General features: G+C 34.9%; 2 protein-coding genes across 4 annotated transcripts in view; one reads left to right on the plus strand and one right to left on the minus strand.

Moving 5' to 3' along the window:
• The window catches only part of LOC114254674, a 111,000-nt gene that overhangs the window by 73,164 nt on the left and 20,168 nt on the right, over positions 1-17,668 (plus strand). Inside the window, exon 2 of one of the 3 annotated variants that reach the window (XR_003625994.2) lies at positions 4,331-4,421. Coding sequence is in view for 1 of the 3 variants with exons in the window: in XM_036293573.1 (XP_036149466.1) it covers positions 4,331-4,679 (349 nt within the window). In the remaining 2 variants the exon portion in view is untranslated. Of the gene's footprint in view, positions 1-4,330; positions 6,005-13,040; positions 14,226-17,668 lie in introns of those variants that run through there. The other 2 variants (XM_036293573.1, XR_004964988.1) reach the window with 2 other exon arrangements.
• LOC105835462 overlaps positions 1-17,668 on the minus strand; it is a 37,207-nt gene that overhangs the window by 4,924 nt on the left and 14,615 nt on the right. Inside the window, exon 2 of the mRNA XM_012678765.3 lies at positions 1,585-1,845. Coding sequence (XP_012534219.1) covers positions 1,585-1,845 — 261 coding nt within the window. The remainder of the gene's footprint in view (positions 1-1,584; positions 1,846-17,668) is intronic.

The following is a 17,668-nucleotide window of genomic DNA, read 5'->3' on the forward strand; positions in this document are numbered from 1 at the left end:
ATGTTTAAAGTTCAAAATTGCATCTTTACTCTATGACGATGATGAAATACAAGTCTTCTGAGGATCAAATTATTGTTTTCGAATCTTTGTTTAAGCAGAGATGATTGAAAACTTTGAAAAAAATCAATTTTTGTTTTTTACATTTTCTTAAAGTATTACGTGTCCCGTTCTTAAAGTATTACCCTTCATCTGTACCCTGACCCTAAAAGGGAACAAGTAAAATTTTTTACTTGTGTAACCTTAAAATTAGTAAATAGGCGGAGCTTGGCTCCCCTTTAATAAATGACCAAAATAACTATTAAAATTTAAAATGTAGTCACTCAAGAGTAATTAAAAATTTTTTCAGATAGACTTTTTGCATGTATTTAACATTTAAAAAAAGGGACAAGACAAAAAGTGTACAGACCGTGTTAGTGAAAATAAGTGTACAGACAAAGGGTTAAATAACACTATTGCAAAATTTCAAACTGATATTTCAGGATTTGCTATGGCACGCAATATAGGATTTATACCGTTGGATAAAGTTTTAAAATAAAAATTTTTTTTCCTATAAATTCCTATCGCAATAGGAGGCATTGTTTGTAGTTTGTTTCTACGGTTTATTATTAACCATTTGAAGAGTGTTTTGGTTTTAATGTTAGCTAAAAGTTATTAAAGTTAAAAAATTGGTGTGGTTCTAAGGATTATTATGTTTTTCTAATTAACGACAGTGACGAATACTCAAATTTTAGATCCAAATAGATTTTTGCGATAAAAAATTGTTATTAGTATATGTAAAAAATTTTATTTAATTCATATTACTATTTTCTCATCTACTATTTTCTCAAGAGCAAAAATTTAATTTTGATATCAGTATGAAAATTATGCTTAAATTTTATAAAGATACTCTAATATAATAATAGGATGATATATAAAATTTAGAAAATTTTGAAATACTTTGAGATGTGACACATACATCCTTATGTAAGTTTTATTTAAATCCAAAAAATACTCTTTTCAAATATCTTTCAACGCGTTTTTCTCGAAATAATATTTTCATAATTGGTTGGTCATAATATTTCAAAAAATATTTGATTAATTTTGTTAAAAATATTACAGCATTTTCTTTATAATTTAATCTTGTTCTCCACTAAAAAAAAATTATGTTGTATTAGTTGAAAATCTGATAGATTCAATCAATCTGTTCAAAAACAGACGAATAAAAAATCTTGTAGGCTTTACCGGATTATAGTAAAATCTATTGAACGTTTTAGTTATAAAAAATTCGAGTCCTATTAATATCCAGACATTTTGTTTGGATTTATCAAAATGCATTTAATCATATATGTTTTGTTGATATAATTAAATCATTTTTTTCTCAATATAAAGTTTTTTAAATAAAAATGTTTCAGCTCTTTCTATTTCCCTTTAAATTAATGAACCTTCTATGTTAACTCTAATTTTTTTAATAATTTAAATCTCCAAATTGTAATCTTAAAAAAAAAGATTAAAGTTGTACACTTCAGATTAATATTTTATGCATAAGAAAAATATAACGGTGATCTTGTTTTCTAATTTTCGCTTGTAAATCGATGCCGCGCTCACCTTTGCGGGTGTTCGGGCCCAGAAGTGTCACGTGCTGGTGGTCACTTTGGTTAAGGTCGATATACAATCCGCTGATATTCTGAGGTCGCTTAGGCGTCGGTGACCCTGGCATGAATCTGAAGAACTCCTGGCCATCTTTGTTCCATGTCACCGAATATAAATCCTTGCCACCGAGATCATATTCGCACTTGAGTAATACTCTTTCCCACCTTGGATCGGCAATACTGGGTACTTCCAGTTTTCGTATCTCCAATCCGACACCTGTGCAAAAGAGAAAAACGAATAACAATTTTGTTATTCTGTTTAAATATGTACTATTATAAAATATAACATAAATAATTTTTTCTCAATATATTATAATATATTATGCACTGTTATAATATAATTTTTTTTAAGTAATGTTAAATTAATTTACGCTACAAGGTTCTGTAAAATAAACGTTTTTATAATTAAATGTAAATCTTGCTAATAGGATTTAAAAAATAGATTAATATTGAAGTAAAGTATTGGTAATAAAATTTTCTGATTTATTTCACAGTATTTTTTCACGCTGAAATAAATCATAAAATTTAACTTACTCGTATTATACGATGGTATAATAAAATACAATAATCAAATTAGTTGATGATTATTGAAATTCAACTTCATGTTGAATTTTCGAAAAGTCTCGGCAAATATAGTTTTAGTAAAAAATTTCGATTGTCCAATGAAAATCTCAACGGAAAATGGCTCCGCGATAGTTGACATGCGCGCATTAATTTATTTAGCGTGCATCCGCAAAGCGATGAGGACAAATACAATGGTAATTAAAAATACTCGATCAACCGAGCAATTGAGTGCTCCAAAGCGACCTGAAATTTAAAGTGGTCGCGAGAGAGCCAATTATTATTACGTGCAAATCTCTTCAAAGTGCAAACAAAAAATTCATCCGCATTCATTCTATCGTCGATAATGTGTTACAAGTTTACAAAGATTGCGTGGAAATTTTGGGCATTTAAAATAATGCACAAGTATTAATAACATCATCATTCTACATAATCGAAACTGTAATAACAAAAAGTGTAGTAAACGCTATTTCCCTAGAGAAATTAACGCAAATGTATTTTTATTGTGTTCCATTTCAAATGAGGTTAATTGAGATTATTTTTGCAAAATTGCACTTTTTCTACAGTTTTATTAATACGGTTGATACTTGCAGCACGTTTGATGTCAAACCCGCGATTATTTCAAACTACCTACTCCGTTACATTTAATTATTTATATGAGTGCTGTTATATTTACGTTAAGTGAAAACTCACTCGCAAAGAAATAGATATATCCATGTCCGAAGTTATTTTCTCCTGTGACCTTTTTCAAGATTCATCACCAAGCTATCCGCTATATCGTGGCATTATTCCGTTATGAATTGTTAGTACACGTATATTATTTAGTGTTTGCGTTATGTGTGCATTGATATTATATTTATTTTTATTTTTGGATACTGTCTCCGAAACTCCCCCTCCCCCCTCTCTCTCTCTCTCTCTCTTTTTACAGGACAGTTTTGCTATTCCGTATTATGGAATACAGCATAAAGTAAAATATAGGAAGTTTTTTTTTCGTTTTAAGTTTGTACCGGTTTATTTAGAGACAACGATAGCTGTCACAATGACGCTAGCAAAATATCGAAGAACGATTAGAAGTGTAAAATCGGTGGACAGTTATTTTCTTTCTTCTCACGTGCGCCAACACGCATAGTGACGATAGCACAGTAGTTACACGGTCACATAACATTTATCGATTTATTTTGAATATCCTATTTTGATAACACTCTGTTTTACGGCACATCAGTGTTTTACATCGCTTCAAAACGCACCGTTGCGTATTTTTTTGTCAAACAAGCCGGACCACAAAAACCAAAATACGTCGAATCGAAAATTTTGTATCGAGCAATATGTTCTACATTCGTGGATATCTTGTGGCACATCCAATCGTTATAGCTACTCTCTAGTAGTTACTAATTTACGTTGAGGGTCGCGTTTCTCCACGGGTGTATGTAGAGTTGCGATTGTTTTTCCTTTCAATCGGGAAAAAGAGAGAGAGTTCCAGTCTGGTTAACAAGTGGTTTCGCGACGGCCTGACCGTTCGCTTTGCGGAACAATAACGAATCTTTTTAAATAATTCATCGGCTTTTCAGGGAGGAGGAGGGAGGTTTTGTGTTGCGGGTAAGCACTAGTTAGCCGGAGAACACAATGGAGCCACGCGGAACCCCTTTGACTCTGTCCTGTTAGCTCGCAGGACAGGGCACGTAGGGAACCGATCAGGCCACACGGGCACGGCTGGTTTCGGTGTACAAACTCCAGAGCGAGACCGCGCGGCTCCCTGCTTCTTTCTTTCCGCGCGTGCCACTGATACGAAGTGCTCGCCTCGCATTGAGTAAAGTACATTTTACGGTATCGGGATACGAATGCTCCCGACGTGCTTTACATTCCGAGCACTAAGAAGTACGTAAGTATTGAACAGTACATCGTGTACGCAAAATTGCGAGTATATGAATGGCAAACAAGTAAACTGGCACGACACGATTGATTTTAGGGCATAAACATCGGCTTAACCGCGTTATTGTTTGTAGGAGATAAATCGTCGTATATATAATCGTTAGTATATAATAATCGTTTATATATTTATTAAAACTAAATTTGCCACATATAAATTGAAACGATCATCATTTAATGCGATCGTTAATTTTAAAATTGTCTGTGTGTTACAGATATATAGGACTGTGGCCTGAAATGAGACAATCGACTGCTGATCCAGCGTTGGCTCATTCGGATTTGTTGGCTGACTCGCGTGTTCCGAAGGTACGGTATCATGGCGCACAATCAAGCGATCCGCAGTCCTTTCCCCGAGCTCCTCCTGTTTGCGAGCACGCTGCGCGCCGTCTTCTCTCTCGCAAGCCAATTAAACCGGCAATTAGTTTAATAATTAGCGACTCAATTAATATGCCACGCGACAGGACGGACAGACGGACGGACGGACGGAATCTCCTCAAGACAATGGGGCGAGCGAGCCTACTTCGGGGTCGATGTACCGCCGAGGGCCGTCGACTTGTACCCTGATTAAAGACTCCCACGCGTATCAGGGAATCCCGAAGGATTAGAGCGGGATTCCTTTGAAGTTCGAGGATTGATTCGTCGCGTCGCGAGTTCGAATGCGACCAGGACACGGGGCTTCCTTATTCACCGTGCCGCTGATCAAATGCAAAGCCGATACTTTGAATTTTATTCTACGCTGTATCCGGCAAGGGTCTGATTTTCTCTAACTCCTTTTCTCTCTTTCCTCCTTTCGCAGTGATTTTATTGCGCGTTGATTGGTCAGGATGAATGATTTCATCGCTGTAATAATTTTTATTCAATTTTTTAGGCATTATTAGACTTTGATAAACAGCAGAATGAGAGGTTTATAATGCTTCATAATTTTACATATATTTTGTTTCGAGATTGGTATCAGGTATTTACGGAATTAATTAAATATATTTTTAAATATATTTCTTAAATAAATGTATTTTTATTGAAAATTAATTTTTAGTAGAGATAAACACAAATTTTCGTGTTACAGCCAAGTACGTAATTTTATATATATGCATATACAATATATATATTTTTATATTGTGTAAATAAATTTTGTGAAAATCGCGTTTTATTCCATTTCTCATATTTATCGTTTTATCAATACACTGTGATTTTCCAAATATTGCATGGGAAAACTAAAGGTGATACATACACACACGTACACACATTAGTGATTTATTATAAATAATTTATGATTCGGAATGCCATTTATTTTCCGTCTGATATTATTTCTCGGTATGCGCGCCTTCTCGCCCGCAGCTGTGCGAGCTTACAATTCAGGCTTACGGGCGCAACAGCTTTCGATGCATCGAACGCGGCCAAGTTTTCCTTATTCATTGCACGGTTGATCAAATGCAAAGCCGATACCTCGAGTTTCATTCCATTCCGCGCGTTTTACACCGGAGGCGAATAAAAAGTTTCGACGATTCATCGTCTCTCTCTCGCGTTTCTTCGCTCTTCGAGTGAGTATAACGGTGGAAATTATATCTGTCCTTTATATCTTAGCATAGCTCATTGACAGCGTTGTGCAAACTTTTCATAAAGAATACATTTTGAAGAATAATAGCCAGAGGAATGATAGAAATGTATTCAGCATTGTAAATTGATATATAAAAGAAAGAAGTAAGGTACGTTGTGTTTTACGCTCCCCGTATCTCTGTATATAACCACCGATTGATATAGTTATAAGTATAGCATTGAAATCAGACTGTTTATTGTCTTTTAGTGAATAATACGCTGATTTCGATTTAAAGAGATTAAAAATATATATCATAAACATATACATTTAATTTTCTCTCTCTCTCTCTCTCTCTCTCTCTCTCTCTCTCTCTCTTGTTTTTTTCCTCTATTTATTTGTTTATCTTAATAATAATTCTTTAACAATATAGATTCTGAAATTTACATTTTCTCGTGTTATCGATAATGCCGCGTTATTCCATGTGTCGAAAGTAAATAGCGCGGTGCAATAACCGGTGCATTAGTCACGGCGGACGCGTTATTGTTTGCCCTTTGTGCCTTTCGTTTTTCTCCGGTCGCGGGACACCGGCTGCATTTCTGGCTGTCGCGAGCAACAGTTTCCGGCACAACGCGGCCTGTGCACACACAGACTTCCCGATTCGCGCGAGTCGCGCGACAACCGGGACAAACTATCGCGCGCCGCGCGTTAATCGCGTTATTTGCCCGCTAATTAAGCACGCGCGATAAATTTGGCGCCTGGAAAGGGGAGTGGCGTGTTTATTTGTACGTTTGCCGCACACGTCCACACATCGATACGTTTTGCACGTGATTCTTTTTTACAGCTTGTTGGACGGAAAGTAACGATCGTAACGAACCGAACGTATTTATACTGGGTCTGCTCCCCCTTCCCCCCCCCCCTCTCTCTCTCTCTCTGTCTCAGATTATCCTTTTTTCAAAGATACAGTGTTATTACAGGATCGAGTGTTCGCAGGGTAGTTCACGTTTCTAGTTAAAAGGACTTATGTGCGCATCGCGATTTATGAAAACCCCTCCGGGGCGCGCAACCTTTTATCCTATCTATGTAGCACGGTAAAACGCTCAATTTTGGGAAATTTCTTGCGGGATGTTAACAGCAGGTGCAGCCGCTGCGAGTTAATTCGAGCTCTCTTGCTCTCGCTTTGTTCGGTTCCGAACGATTCGTTTCAATGGAAACTATTTATTTGCGTGAGAGTTGAAATAGCAGTAAATTTTTGCTCTCGTAATTCGAGTTCTCATTCTTTCATAACGAGACTATTAACCCTATTAGTCTTAAGACATGTCATTCCCAGCGTTTTGAATTTGCTGCCTTAAGTTCTCAGCTTCAGGATAATTTATTGCTGTGGCCAAACATTATTTGACACAAATTATATATATTTATAAAATATTTTATGTATTATGTATATTATTTGATTTATAATAATGAATTAATATAAAAACACATATACTATATATATATATATATATATATATATATATATATATATAAAATGGTTAAATAAAAAATTTGCCCGAACGTACGACATGAAATAAAATTGCGATAGGAGTTGCTGTTAATTGCTTGCATTTAATTTCGATTGTTCGTTTATTCATGAAAATCGATCGTTCGTTGAACCTTTAATTAGCAGCGTACAATCAAGGAACGAACGGCAATATGAAATTTAAAAACAACACGTTGCACCCAATTACGTGGTCAATTATTACACCGCAATTAGTAATCCCTTTTAAAACTTTTATTCTGCATTTGGATAAAAATAAACTTGTTTAACACTTTAAAACATGGTAGTATTTAGTAAGTTGTTATTATTTTTTATTAACACGTGACGGATTGTTACGATAGAAGGAATATGATCTTCAGTGTTTCCATACTTTGAAAGAAAATTTTCCAAAGAAATATATTTGCTTGTCATTGACTTATTTGAGTATAACCTTTTGCTTTGCAAAAAGACCGAGCCTTACATATTGACTTTATTATCTTTTGAAAATTTTCCATTTTGAAGAATTTTTGAATCTTTGAGAAAAAAAAAAGAGAAAGAGAGAAGTGAGGAAAGAATTTAAATTATGAGAAGTAAATAAAAATCAATTTTAATGAAAAATGCAAAATTTAAAATTAATTAATGTAACTTTTGTATTATTAATATTAATAGCCATAGGGTACAGCCATAGGATACAGGCTGATATAGTCAAAGGTCTAATTTTAAGACAGTCTTAAGTAACGTCTTAATATGCTAATATGGGTTTATGATTGGCTTACAACATATTAAGACAGGCTTAAATATAAGAACCAATTATGAATATACAGCCTTAAACATAAGAACACAGATTATGATCCCCGTGTTTCGATATATACTGCATAAATACTGAAAATCTATAATTTCCATAACCTACAGATTTTTAGTACGAGCAGTATATATCGGAATACGGTCTATTAATACTAGCTTGCTAACTTTTATATATAGAAAAAAATTGCTCATGTTGGTATAGGTTTCCTAAGCTGGTAGTCTTTATTTTTATTTAAATAATTAAGTAAATAAAACTTACAGTTTATATATTCACGGCTTTTTTCTATGTATGACTGTATGTAATATAAAATTTGTTAAAAACAAATTTTTTAAAAGCAAAGATAAAATTTGCATGATTCTCTTTTGCAAGTTACAAGATTGTTTTAAACAATAACGAGTATATGAATTATTGAGTATATTAATATTACACTGTTTTACATGTTTGCAGTCTCTTAAAACTGTTTTGTTTATATTTTCTTCTTTTGTGTTTTTCTCACAATGCACTATGAAATATTAAATTGTCGAGCATAAACCGCCGTGCATTTCTCTATTACTGGGAGCAGATGTGTGCTCTGTTCTTTTCATAACATGATTTTTATTTTAAATAAATTGTCTAAATCTATTTCTTAAATTAAATATTTATTTTTATTTTTTTATTTTTTAAGATTTCTTTAATTTATGAAAAGATTAATTCTAATTTTTTTATTTTATAAACTTTGTTGTTTAATGTAAGAATACATTTTATTACAAAATAGTCTTAATCAATTAACATATTTTATAGGTAACTCCTCCACTATAGAGCTGTGTCTGAATTCTGTCATGTTTGCCAATCTTACAGTTAAATTTCTTAGACACTTCTTTTTGATTTTACGGAAACATTAATTATTACAAAACTTGAAACAGTGTTATAAAAACCGCTGTATCATAGAAGACACTTTCTAATTTATTTATATTTAGCTACATTTATATTTTCGAAGTTTTTTTTATAGCTTTCATTAAAAAAAAATTATCCCAAAAAGTGGTAATATTGAGCACAAAAGTACATGATGTGAGAAGATTTAAATTTTTTGAACAAGATACAGAACTGTATCTGCATACGAATAATTTCGTACGTAGCTTTCGTTTCTGAAAATCCTAATACCTTTGCTCGTGCTTTAACACCGCAGCACATAGGTAGTCTTCTTCAAAGGATGCGGGGAGGAGGACAGGGTTGATTAACACGAATTGCTTGAAAATTTAAGAGTGGTTGGACCGTTTTATGAGATGTGGGCAGGTCGGGAAGTCAAATGACCAGTAACCAGCGCGAGTTTCTTCGCCGTCGCTTCGTCGTCGAGCATTGTGCTTAAGTGACTCATACACACACACACACACGCACACATATTTTGTTTACTGGAGTAACGCGTACACACACGCATGTGACACATTTAATAGCTCCCACGCAACTCTCTCTCTCTCTCTCTCGCTCTCTCTCTTTCTCTCTCTCTCTCTCTCTCGTAATCAGTTTAGGTAATCTTAAACGTCGGGGCTGGCTTTATCGCATATGCATATTCACTACCGGCGCGATAAGCACGTATATTAAAGCTCCCGTACCACTCCTACAAAATGAATACCTGCGCGACTACACAAAACTATCACGTGTGCTACGCGATATACGTTCATGTAATGAGCGCGTTGATTTTGCCATAGACGTGGACTACGGTTGCCTCGAGTCCTACAGGAAGATAGATGACCGATAGAATTAGAAGAATTTGCGCGTACCGTTTATACTGGGCGTTTCCGCATTATCTTAATTCCCGGCCGTTACGCGTCGCGAACGCTTCCCTACTCCTCGTTAGGGGGTAGAAATATATTCCGGCCGTCCTTTCGATTGCCAGCCGTATTTGAGCTGCGAGCGTTACGGAGAACGCGGATGCGGTTAACGACGTAATTGGCCGTTTTAATTGGTCGTATTATTGTTTACTGCGGTTGTGCCATCGAACGAGTCGTGCGATGAGGCCGACGACGTATATACTTCCCTCCCTCGGAGCGCGCAGCCTCCCTCGTATAATAATTATTGCGTCGCGGGCACGGCTTACACGCCTGATTCATCCGCCGTCTCGTAACTCGAGCGCTGCACGCACACGCATTTCGCTTCGGATCGCGCGCGCACACGCACGCGAACGGACATCGTGTAGACGGGACATGTGCGGTTGCAATTGGCTGAAATTAGTGACGACATTGTTCAGTTTACTCCCGTCCCCGCAATTGGCCCGTTAATAGCCGCGGAGAAACGTTTCTTTACGACGCACTCGTTCCACAATGCTCGGTCGACCGTCAGCCGGGAGATGGAGTGTCCTATTGATGTTTATCGAAAAGCGCCGCGGCTCGAGTATTGCCTCGCATTTTCTTTGCGAAACGTCGCGGTGTCTCGAGAGCGCTTCTGAATACCCCGGGGGGACCGGGGGGAGGGAAGACATGTTATTTATGTTGCTGGCGATTGATGGCTGCTGTAATTTGAAACGAATTGCATATTAAATCTTCAACGCGTAACCGAATCCGAGCCTTCCCTCTTCAAAAATCTCAATATAACTTTATCATTTTCGTGTATGCACGGTTGGAAAATTTTTGTCAAGTTTAATATATCCGGCCACTCGATCTTTCGTTTCAGTTTACTGTTTTAATTTTCGTTTTAAAATTTTGTTTTAAAATTAATAAAATAAATATAGAAAGTAATAAATATTATATAAAAATATTGTATATATAAAATTAAAAAAACATTTTGACACAATTTAGAAACAAACCGTGAAAGTATGTTTTCAGTAAAATTACACATTATGATATTATATATTATATTAATATATTTTATTCACTTACTTTATGATTCATTTATGTTTGAAAACTACATTATGTTATTTTTATTGTATTATTTATTATATTTACTTATTATATTATTTTAATACTAAGAAATGTACAATTTGAATAGAATATTACAAAATACATTTATTGTATAATATGAAATAATCAATTAAATGATACAATCATTTTATAATATTTTATATTAATCAATACTCGAGTATTTTAAGAATCCAACAAGAAACAAAAAATGATATAAATTTAAATTGGTTTTATGTACAAGATATTAAAATATCTAATTCTATTAAATTCATTACACGTACAGTTACATTATAATGTATGATATATCATAATAGATGATATATGTACATTATGAAATGTAAAACCATTTGTGTATGCAAATGTCATAATTAAGTTTATTAATAGAGGAAGATAATCAATATAGGGATAGACTTTTTAAAACGGCACTCCCTTTATCTGAAATTAAACAATTAACTGTGTTAATGTACTAAGAAGAACATGATTAGAAATAATTAAAATTAAAAAATTGAAGGAAAAAACTATTGTTTATACATTCATGTCTTTTTTCTGAATAAAATCTATTAAAAACTTTATTGTTTTTGTACATGAAAAACTTCAAGTATCAGGTGAATGTTCTCTTTAGTTTCTGCGATAATTGAATGATTAATAAAAACTAGATATGTTATTTTGACACACGTTATTATATTTTTAAACTTTAATATTGAAATTATTTTATATATAGTTTTTAATTATAAAGAAATATTTGAATTGGCATAGTGTAGGACTAATTGGACCAAATATCTCAACTCATCTAAATTGAAGTATTTAAATTAAATCTGTCTTTATCTCTGGCTTCCTATTGTTTTAAACTTTTAGTTTTATTTTACCTTTTTAATTTACGTTAAAACACACACACACACACACACACACACACACACATATATATACATATATATCTATATAAATAAAAATGTAAAATATTTGTTACTCATCTAAGATCTCCGTAAGTTATTCACCGATTGCTTTGAAATTTTGACATAACGTTGCATTTGTAACCGGGAGTGTTCTTATGGGGTCTGATTTTGGATATACCGGTGTTTCAAAAATGATAGCCATAATTTAAGTGTAAAAAATAGTTTTTCATTAATATTATTGAAATTTTGATACATTGAGACGGGGAGAGACCGGGAGAGACGGGGAGAGACCGGGAGAGACCGGGAGAGACGGGTAGAGATGAGGAGAGACGGGGAGAGACCGGGAGAGACCGGAAGAGACGGGGAGAGACGGGTAGAGACCGGGAGAGACGGGGAGAGACCGGCAGAGACGGGTAGAGATGAGGAGAGACGGGAAGAGACGGGGAGAGATCGGGAGAGACAGGGAGAGACCGGGAGGTCTCCCACTCTTTCTCTCTCTCTCTCTCTCTCTCTCTCTCTCTCTCTCTCTCTCTCTTTCTCTCTCTCTCAATTTTTATTAAGCCACTTTGATTTTTAACATTCAAATATATACAACCTGTTAAAGTAATTGTTATTAAGCAAAAATGATACAATAAACAGGTCAATATATCAAGCCAAGACAAATTTTCCTAATACAATATAATTTACTCAATAAACATTATATAATTATAAACGTGATTAAAAAGCATTTTGCCTCTGACTACCGAACGTTACACTTGTTTTTAACGCTTTGTCGAATACTCTGTGCGTTTGTTGCTCGTTTTAATATTGTGTTTTAATATCTGGGATGAACATATGTAAGTTTATAGTTTTTTACAATACGCATATCAATTTATGTTATTCATAACACGTATTTCATCGTTTTTGATCTTTTAGATTTATCGACAAGACTTATTGACTATCTATTCTGTCCTTTTAATATGAAAACCGGAAAAATTTCATTATTTTTCATTTTACTATTCATTTAATTGTATTATTTATTGGTTCACGTTTTTATTTGTAATAACACATTTTGATATGATATACGTTGTTTTATGGTTGTTCAATGGTCATTATTTTTAAACTGTTTAGTTATAGTTTTGTTTGCGTTATTTTATTCATGTTTAAGTTCATATATATGGTAATTTAATATGACTGAAGAGGACTAAGTATAGTCGAAACGTTTCGAAATTTAACATTTTCTAACACAATTGTTTTTTAGTCACGTTTATAACTATATAATGTTTATTGAATAAATTCTATTGTATTAGGAAAATTTGTCTTGGCTCAATATATTGATCTGTTTATTGTATTATTTTTGCTTAGCATTAACGAGCTCTTTATATTTGTTTGTTTAATTGTTATTAGTTTATGTAAATGTGTGAAGATTTATAAGGTTGAATAAAAAGTTGCCCAACTGGCCCCACTTTATTGTACTATACGATGCGTTATTCCAATTAAACAAATAATAATCGAACGGGCGGAATCTATGTATGTACCTCGGGGAAATCGATTGATTGTCTAAAAGTGAAAGCAGATAAATTTTGCTTGCTAAATAAACTAAATCAAAACCGATGGATACCGCTGGCGAACTCTATTAAAAGAGTGCCATCAATTATCTACCTAACAACCTTCATGTTCGAAAAAATTTAGGGAACATAGAGGGAAGAAAGTTGTGAAGAAAATTATAATAAAAGTGACAATATTTTTGTGTGCGTTAATTGGGTGTCATTCTTCACACGTGGAAGTAGCCACGATAGCCGATAGTGATCGATATCCAAAGAGAAGAAGTCATCTATAAGCTGTAAGATATTGCCCGGGCAGTGTTCGTCGACACGAAAAACGTGAGCGGGATTTAATTCGGAACTAACGACGGCCGACGCGATAAGCAGGAGAGAAAAGAGAGAAAGATAGATAGATGGATAGAGAGAGAGAGAGAGAAAGAGAGAGAAAGGTGGTGGTCCGATAATTGCTTCTCAAAGCCGAGCTATTCTCTGTCGCTCTCGCTCTCGCTCTCCCCGGACCACGGTATTCTAGCCACGGGCTATGCATTAATTCGGGAACGATCCCGCGGGAGAAGTAAGGAATGTCGTTATAGCCGACTCGAGCCACTGCCATCGTTGTGCGCCCCCGTTCCTCCAAGTTCGGATAATTGCTTACGAATTTACCCGGCGCGGCCGCGCTCACCGACCCCATGTAGGTTTTCTTGCTCAGTCGCTGTCGTGATACTGACAGCACGTGGTGGTTACCGCTACGGTCACTACTCTCCCGTTTGCCGTGCAGCTGCGCCGCGCGGCCGAGCGGGCGGCGATGCAGGTGCACGAGGAACCTCCAGTGTCCCCCGGGGCGGTACAAGGGACGCCGCAGTCGAAGAGAGACCTTTGTCGTCCTCCGTGTAAATTAACCATCGGATGCAGATCGGCGGGACGGTATTTATGGTGTCTCTTACCGCAGAGCGACCGCACAGTATTAAGGTATGATCCGCATGCTCCCTTTATTAACGAGAGCAGAAACAAATTTCACGAAAATTCGAACGGCGATGCAATATCCACGCAGATACAATATACAAATATATCTTTCTACAATTTAATCTACTTAATATATTTTTTATTAATTTATAGAGTCGAGGTTTTTTATTTATGAACGTAATAAAATGCAATATAATAATTTTATTACATATTTTTGTATTATATATGTATATATATATAGACCAACTCCAATATTTCCGTCGCACGAAAATTTATGTCGCAGAAGTAAAAAACAAAATAAATGAACATAATGTTTGCAACCATACTGTTATGCCTTTTATATTATATTACTTAGTACTGTACTACAACTTTCAACTTTATATTTTAATATTAACAAAATCATCGAAGTTTAATACTTAAAAAATATATTTATATTATATTATATACATATATATATATATATTACTTATCATTTTAGATAATTTTAAGATGTCATAAACATATTGCGGCATACATTTTAAGAATAATTTTGAATTTAAAATTATCAAGTTAAAATTTTTTAATACAAAACTGAAGGTACAACAAAATTTAAATTTTACTCTATAAATGTAATAAAAATTAAAATTTTTAATTTGCATTTTAAGCATTTTTTAATCTTTCTTTTTAAATTTTTTTGTAACCTTGCGAATTTATGATACAAAATAGTATTATATCATTAAGATTTTAACAAAAAATAATAGATAAGTTAATTTTATATTTAATTTGATCTTATTTCAGCACTAAAAAATTAACAAATCGTTACTTTTTTAGTAACAATAATGGTAATGAATTACTTAAAAAAAATAACTTTTCTAACTGTGATTTCTCTCTCTCTCTTATATTTATGTTTTATTCTCTAATTCTATTATATTCTTTTTATGTGTATGTATATATAGAATGTAAATTTTGAATCAACAAGGTTATTATTAAACCCAACTCTAATCCCGAAGATTAGGAAAGAAGATTGAAATTCACTTTTCTTCAACATTCCCATCATTTAAATTAAGAAAGATAAAGTAGGTAAATACTATTGAGTGAGAGTGGTACTTTCAAACCAAGTAGCTTAAATATTGCTGGATTTGAAGTTCTTCGTCTCATTTAACAACCGACGACGTTCCTGCATTAACTTTAACGTTTCGTTGCAACGTACTTTGAATAGACGGTTACACGGATCCAACGTCGTTGCCGGCTAAAAAGTTGAATAAAAATTGATGCCCGAGCAAACGGCGAATCAACTTGCATAAATGATATCGCAAGATACGCGCGACAGACTCGGGAAAAGAGAACAAGCAAACTTGGACATCCTTCTGTTTCGTCTGTTATGCGAGCTCAATGATCTCCCCGTCGTTTCTCGCAAATTTCTCCTCTTGCAGCCACGGCAACGCGATGCAGATGCAAGTACGGCGTCTGAGCAAGAAACGCAATACGGCATTATGTACCGGTATTGTGTTGTCTACTACCGCGCAAAGTAAACAGCAAACGGGGGACAGAGGTAAAGCAAATTTACGGTAATGAAACTGTAGTAAAGTAAGTTGCTGCAAAAGGAAACGTAATTAAATCTGTCTAATTAATCTTTCGGTCGTGGTCCCATACGACGACTCCTGTAATCCGTACTCCACTCTTGCGCGCCCATCTTTCTTCAAAGACATTTCGAATGACGACTATCTCGCCCGCGTTTGTTCCGCGTATTTGATTAAGAAGATTCGAGCGTGGCTGCTGCGCAACGTCCAATTTGCCGTTCGAATAAAATGGGGACGTCGCTAACTCAGCACTGTTTGCGATTGTTTTCTTATTAAGGATTTACTTCTTGTTAAACGAAAGTGCCTCGTGATAGCGCAATAACAGCGACAGCAGTAAGTATTTCCGATCGCGAAAATAGCTTGCAATTTCTTCGCGAAGGTAGAGACTCGGACAAAGAGAGAGAGAGAGAGAGAGACAGGGATGACGCGGGTCTTAAACAAAAGAAGTTTGTTGTTACGGGAAACTTGAGCGCGGTTTCGAATTCAATTTCGATGGTCCCTCTCGAAATGATTTTTCTCACATTTATACGGTCCTTTTGAAAGTCGTCTCGTCGCTGTACAGCACTCCTCCGGGTCCCGGAGGGGCGCACAATTACGGCGCATCAGACTGCGGAATGACAATGTGAGCGGAGGGTAGTAATCACGACAATAGAGGAATAACCGTATCCGCTGTTGCCTAGTTTCATATAACGAGATTGCCGATGATAGCAATCGCGGTTGCGGCGAAGGGAGAGAGGTAACGCGCGCACACCGGGCCCTTTTGAGCCCCCTTTCCTCCTCCTAATTAATGTTGCGGGCGCGCGCGCGCGCGCGCGGATCTCTCAATTGGACGAGAGAGCTTGGTGCTCTCGAAATATGACTATTCGTAATGTCGCGCGTGCATGTCAAACTTTAGACGGAAACAGAACCGTCGTCGCGTCGCCGATTTCGTTCGTTACGCGAACTTTCGTCCAATTTGTTTATCGTCCCGACAAAGCTATATGCTCGCTAATCTGCATAGTTAATAAGAGGTCAACGGACGAATAACCGCGAATCGTACTTGTTATATTTGGATTCTCCTCGATGGGTTTTATTTTAATGGGCGTCTTGAACGATTGCAGGTTACATATTTTATGCGTCTCACAATACAATTTCGCTTGCATCGAAATATGCGGATCACTTACAGATATTTGCTTTCGCAATAAAGCAATGTTGTTTCAGAAAAGATAAAATCTTATCTAATATCTACAGAAGCAATTTGTATCAAATTTAAACTCAATTTTAATTTTAATTTAAATTTTTTTGCAACTTTTTATTTTTATATTTTTATAATTATTTTTATTATTTTTATTATCATTATACCTTAATTACTTCTATATTTCTATCATTTTTATTATTACGTATAATTTATTTTTTCACATTAAAGAAAATAATTAATTATAACTGCCATTAGGCAGTTAAATATTTAAGGATCTATTATGTTTTTTTTTTACTTTTATGCATGCACCAAACTTTATTATTAAATTGTAGTACAAAACATATGCTTAAAGAAACAATTACATTAAATCAACCCATTCTATGGTTGAGTTGCTTAGTTTCAAAATAAGCGGTGTTTATATTAACGTGTGCAAACCTAATAAATAATAAATTTGAATTAAATTTAATATATCTTTTAAAGTTAATCATGAATTAATTATAAATTGTTTAATTGTTTTGAAGAAATAATTAGATAACATCTTTGATTGATTGTGAGTACAATTACGACATTGCGAATGTAACAGCGAAGATAGACGCGTCGTTTCTGGACACCGACGACATAACGATAATAATCGTCGCTCTATCGTACATAGATTTCGAGCAAACACGCGTTCGTCGTTTGAGTTTATCTTAACTCTCCCGCGACGGGGCCGC

The sequence above is a fragment of the Monomorium pharaonis genome, chromosome 11, assembly GCF_013373865.1.
Source record: "Monomorium pharaonis isolate MP-MQ-018 chromosome 11, ASM1337386v2, whole genome shotgun sequence".
Lineage (NCBI taxonomy): Eukaryota > Metazoa > Arthropoda > Insecta > Hymenoptera > Formicidae > Monomorium > Monomorium pharaonis.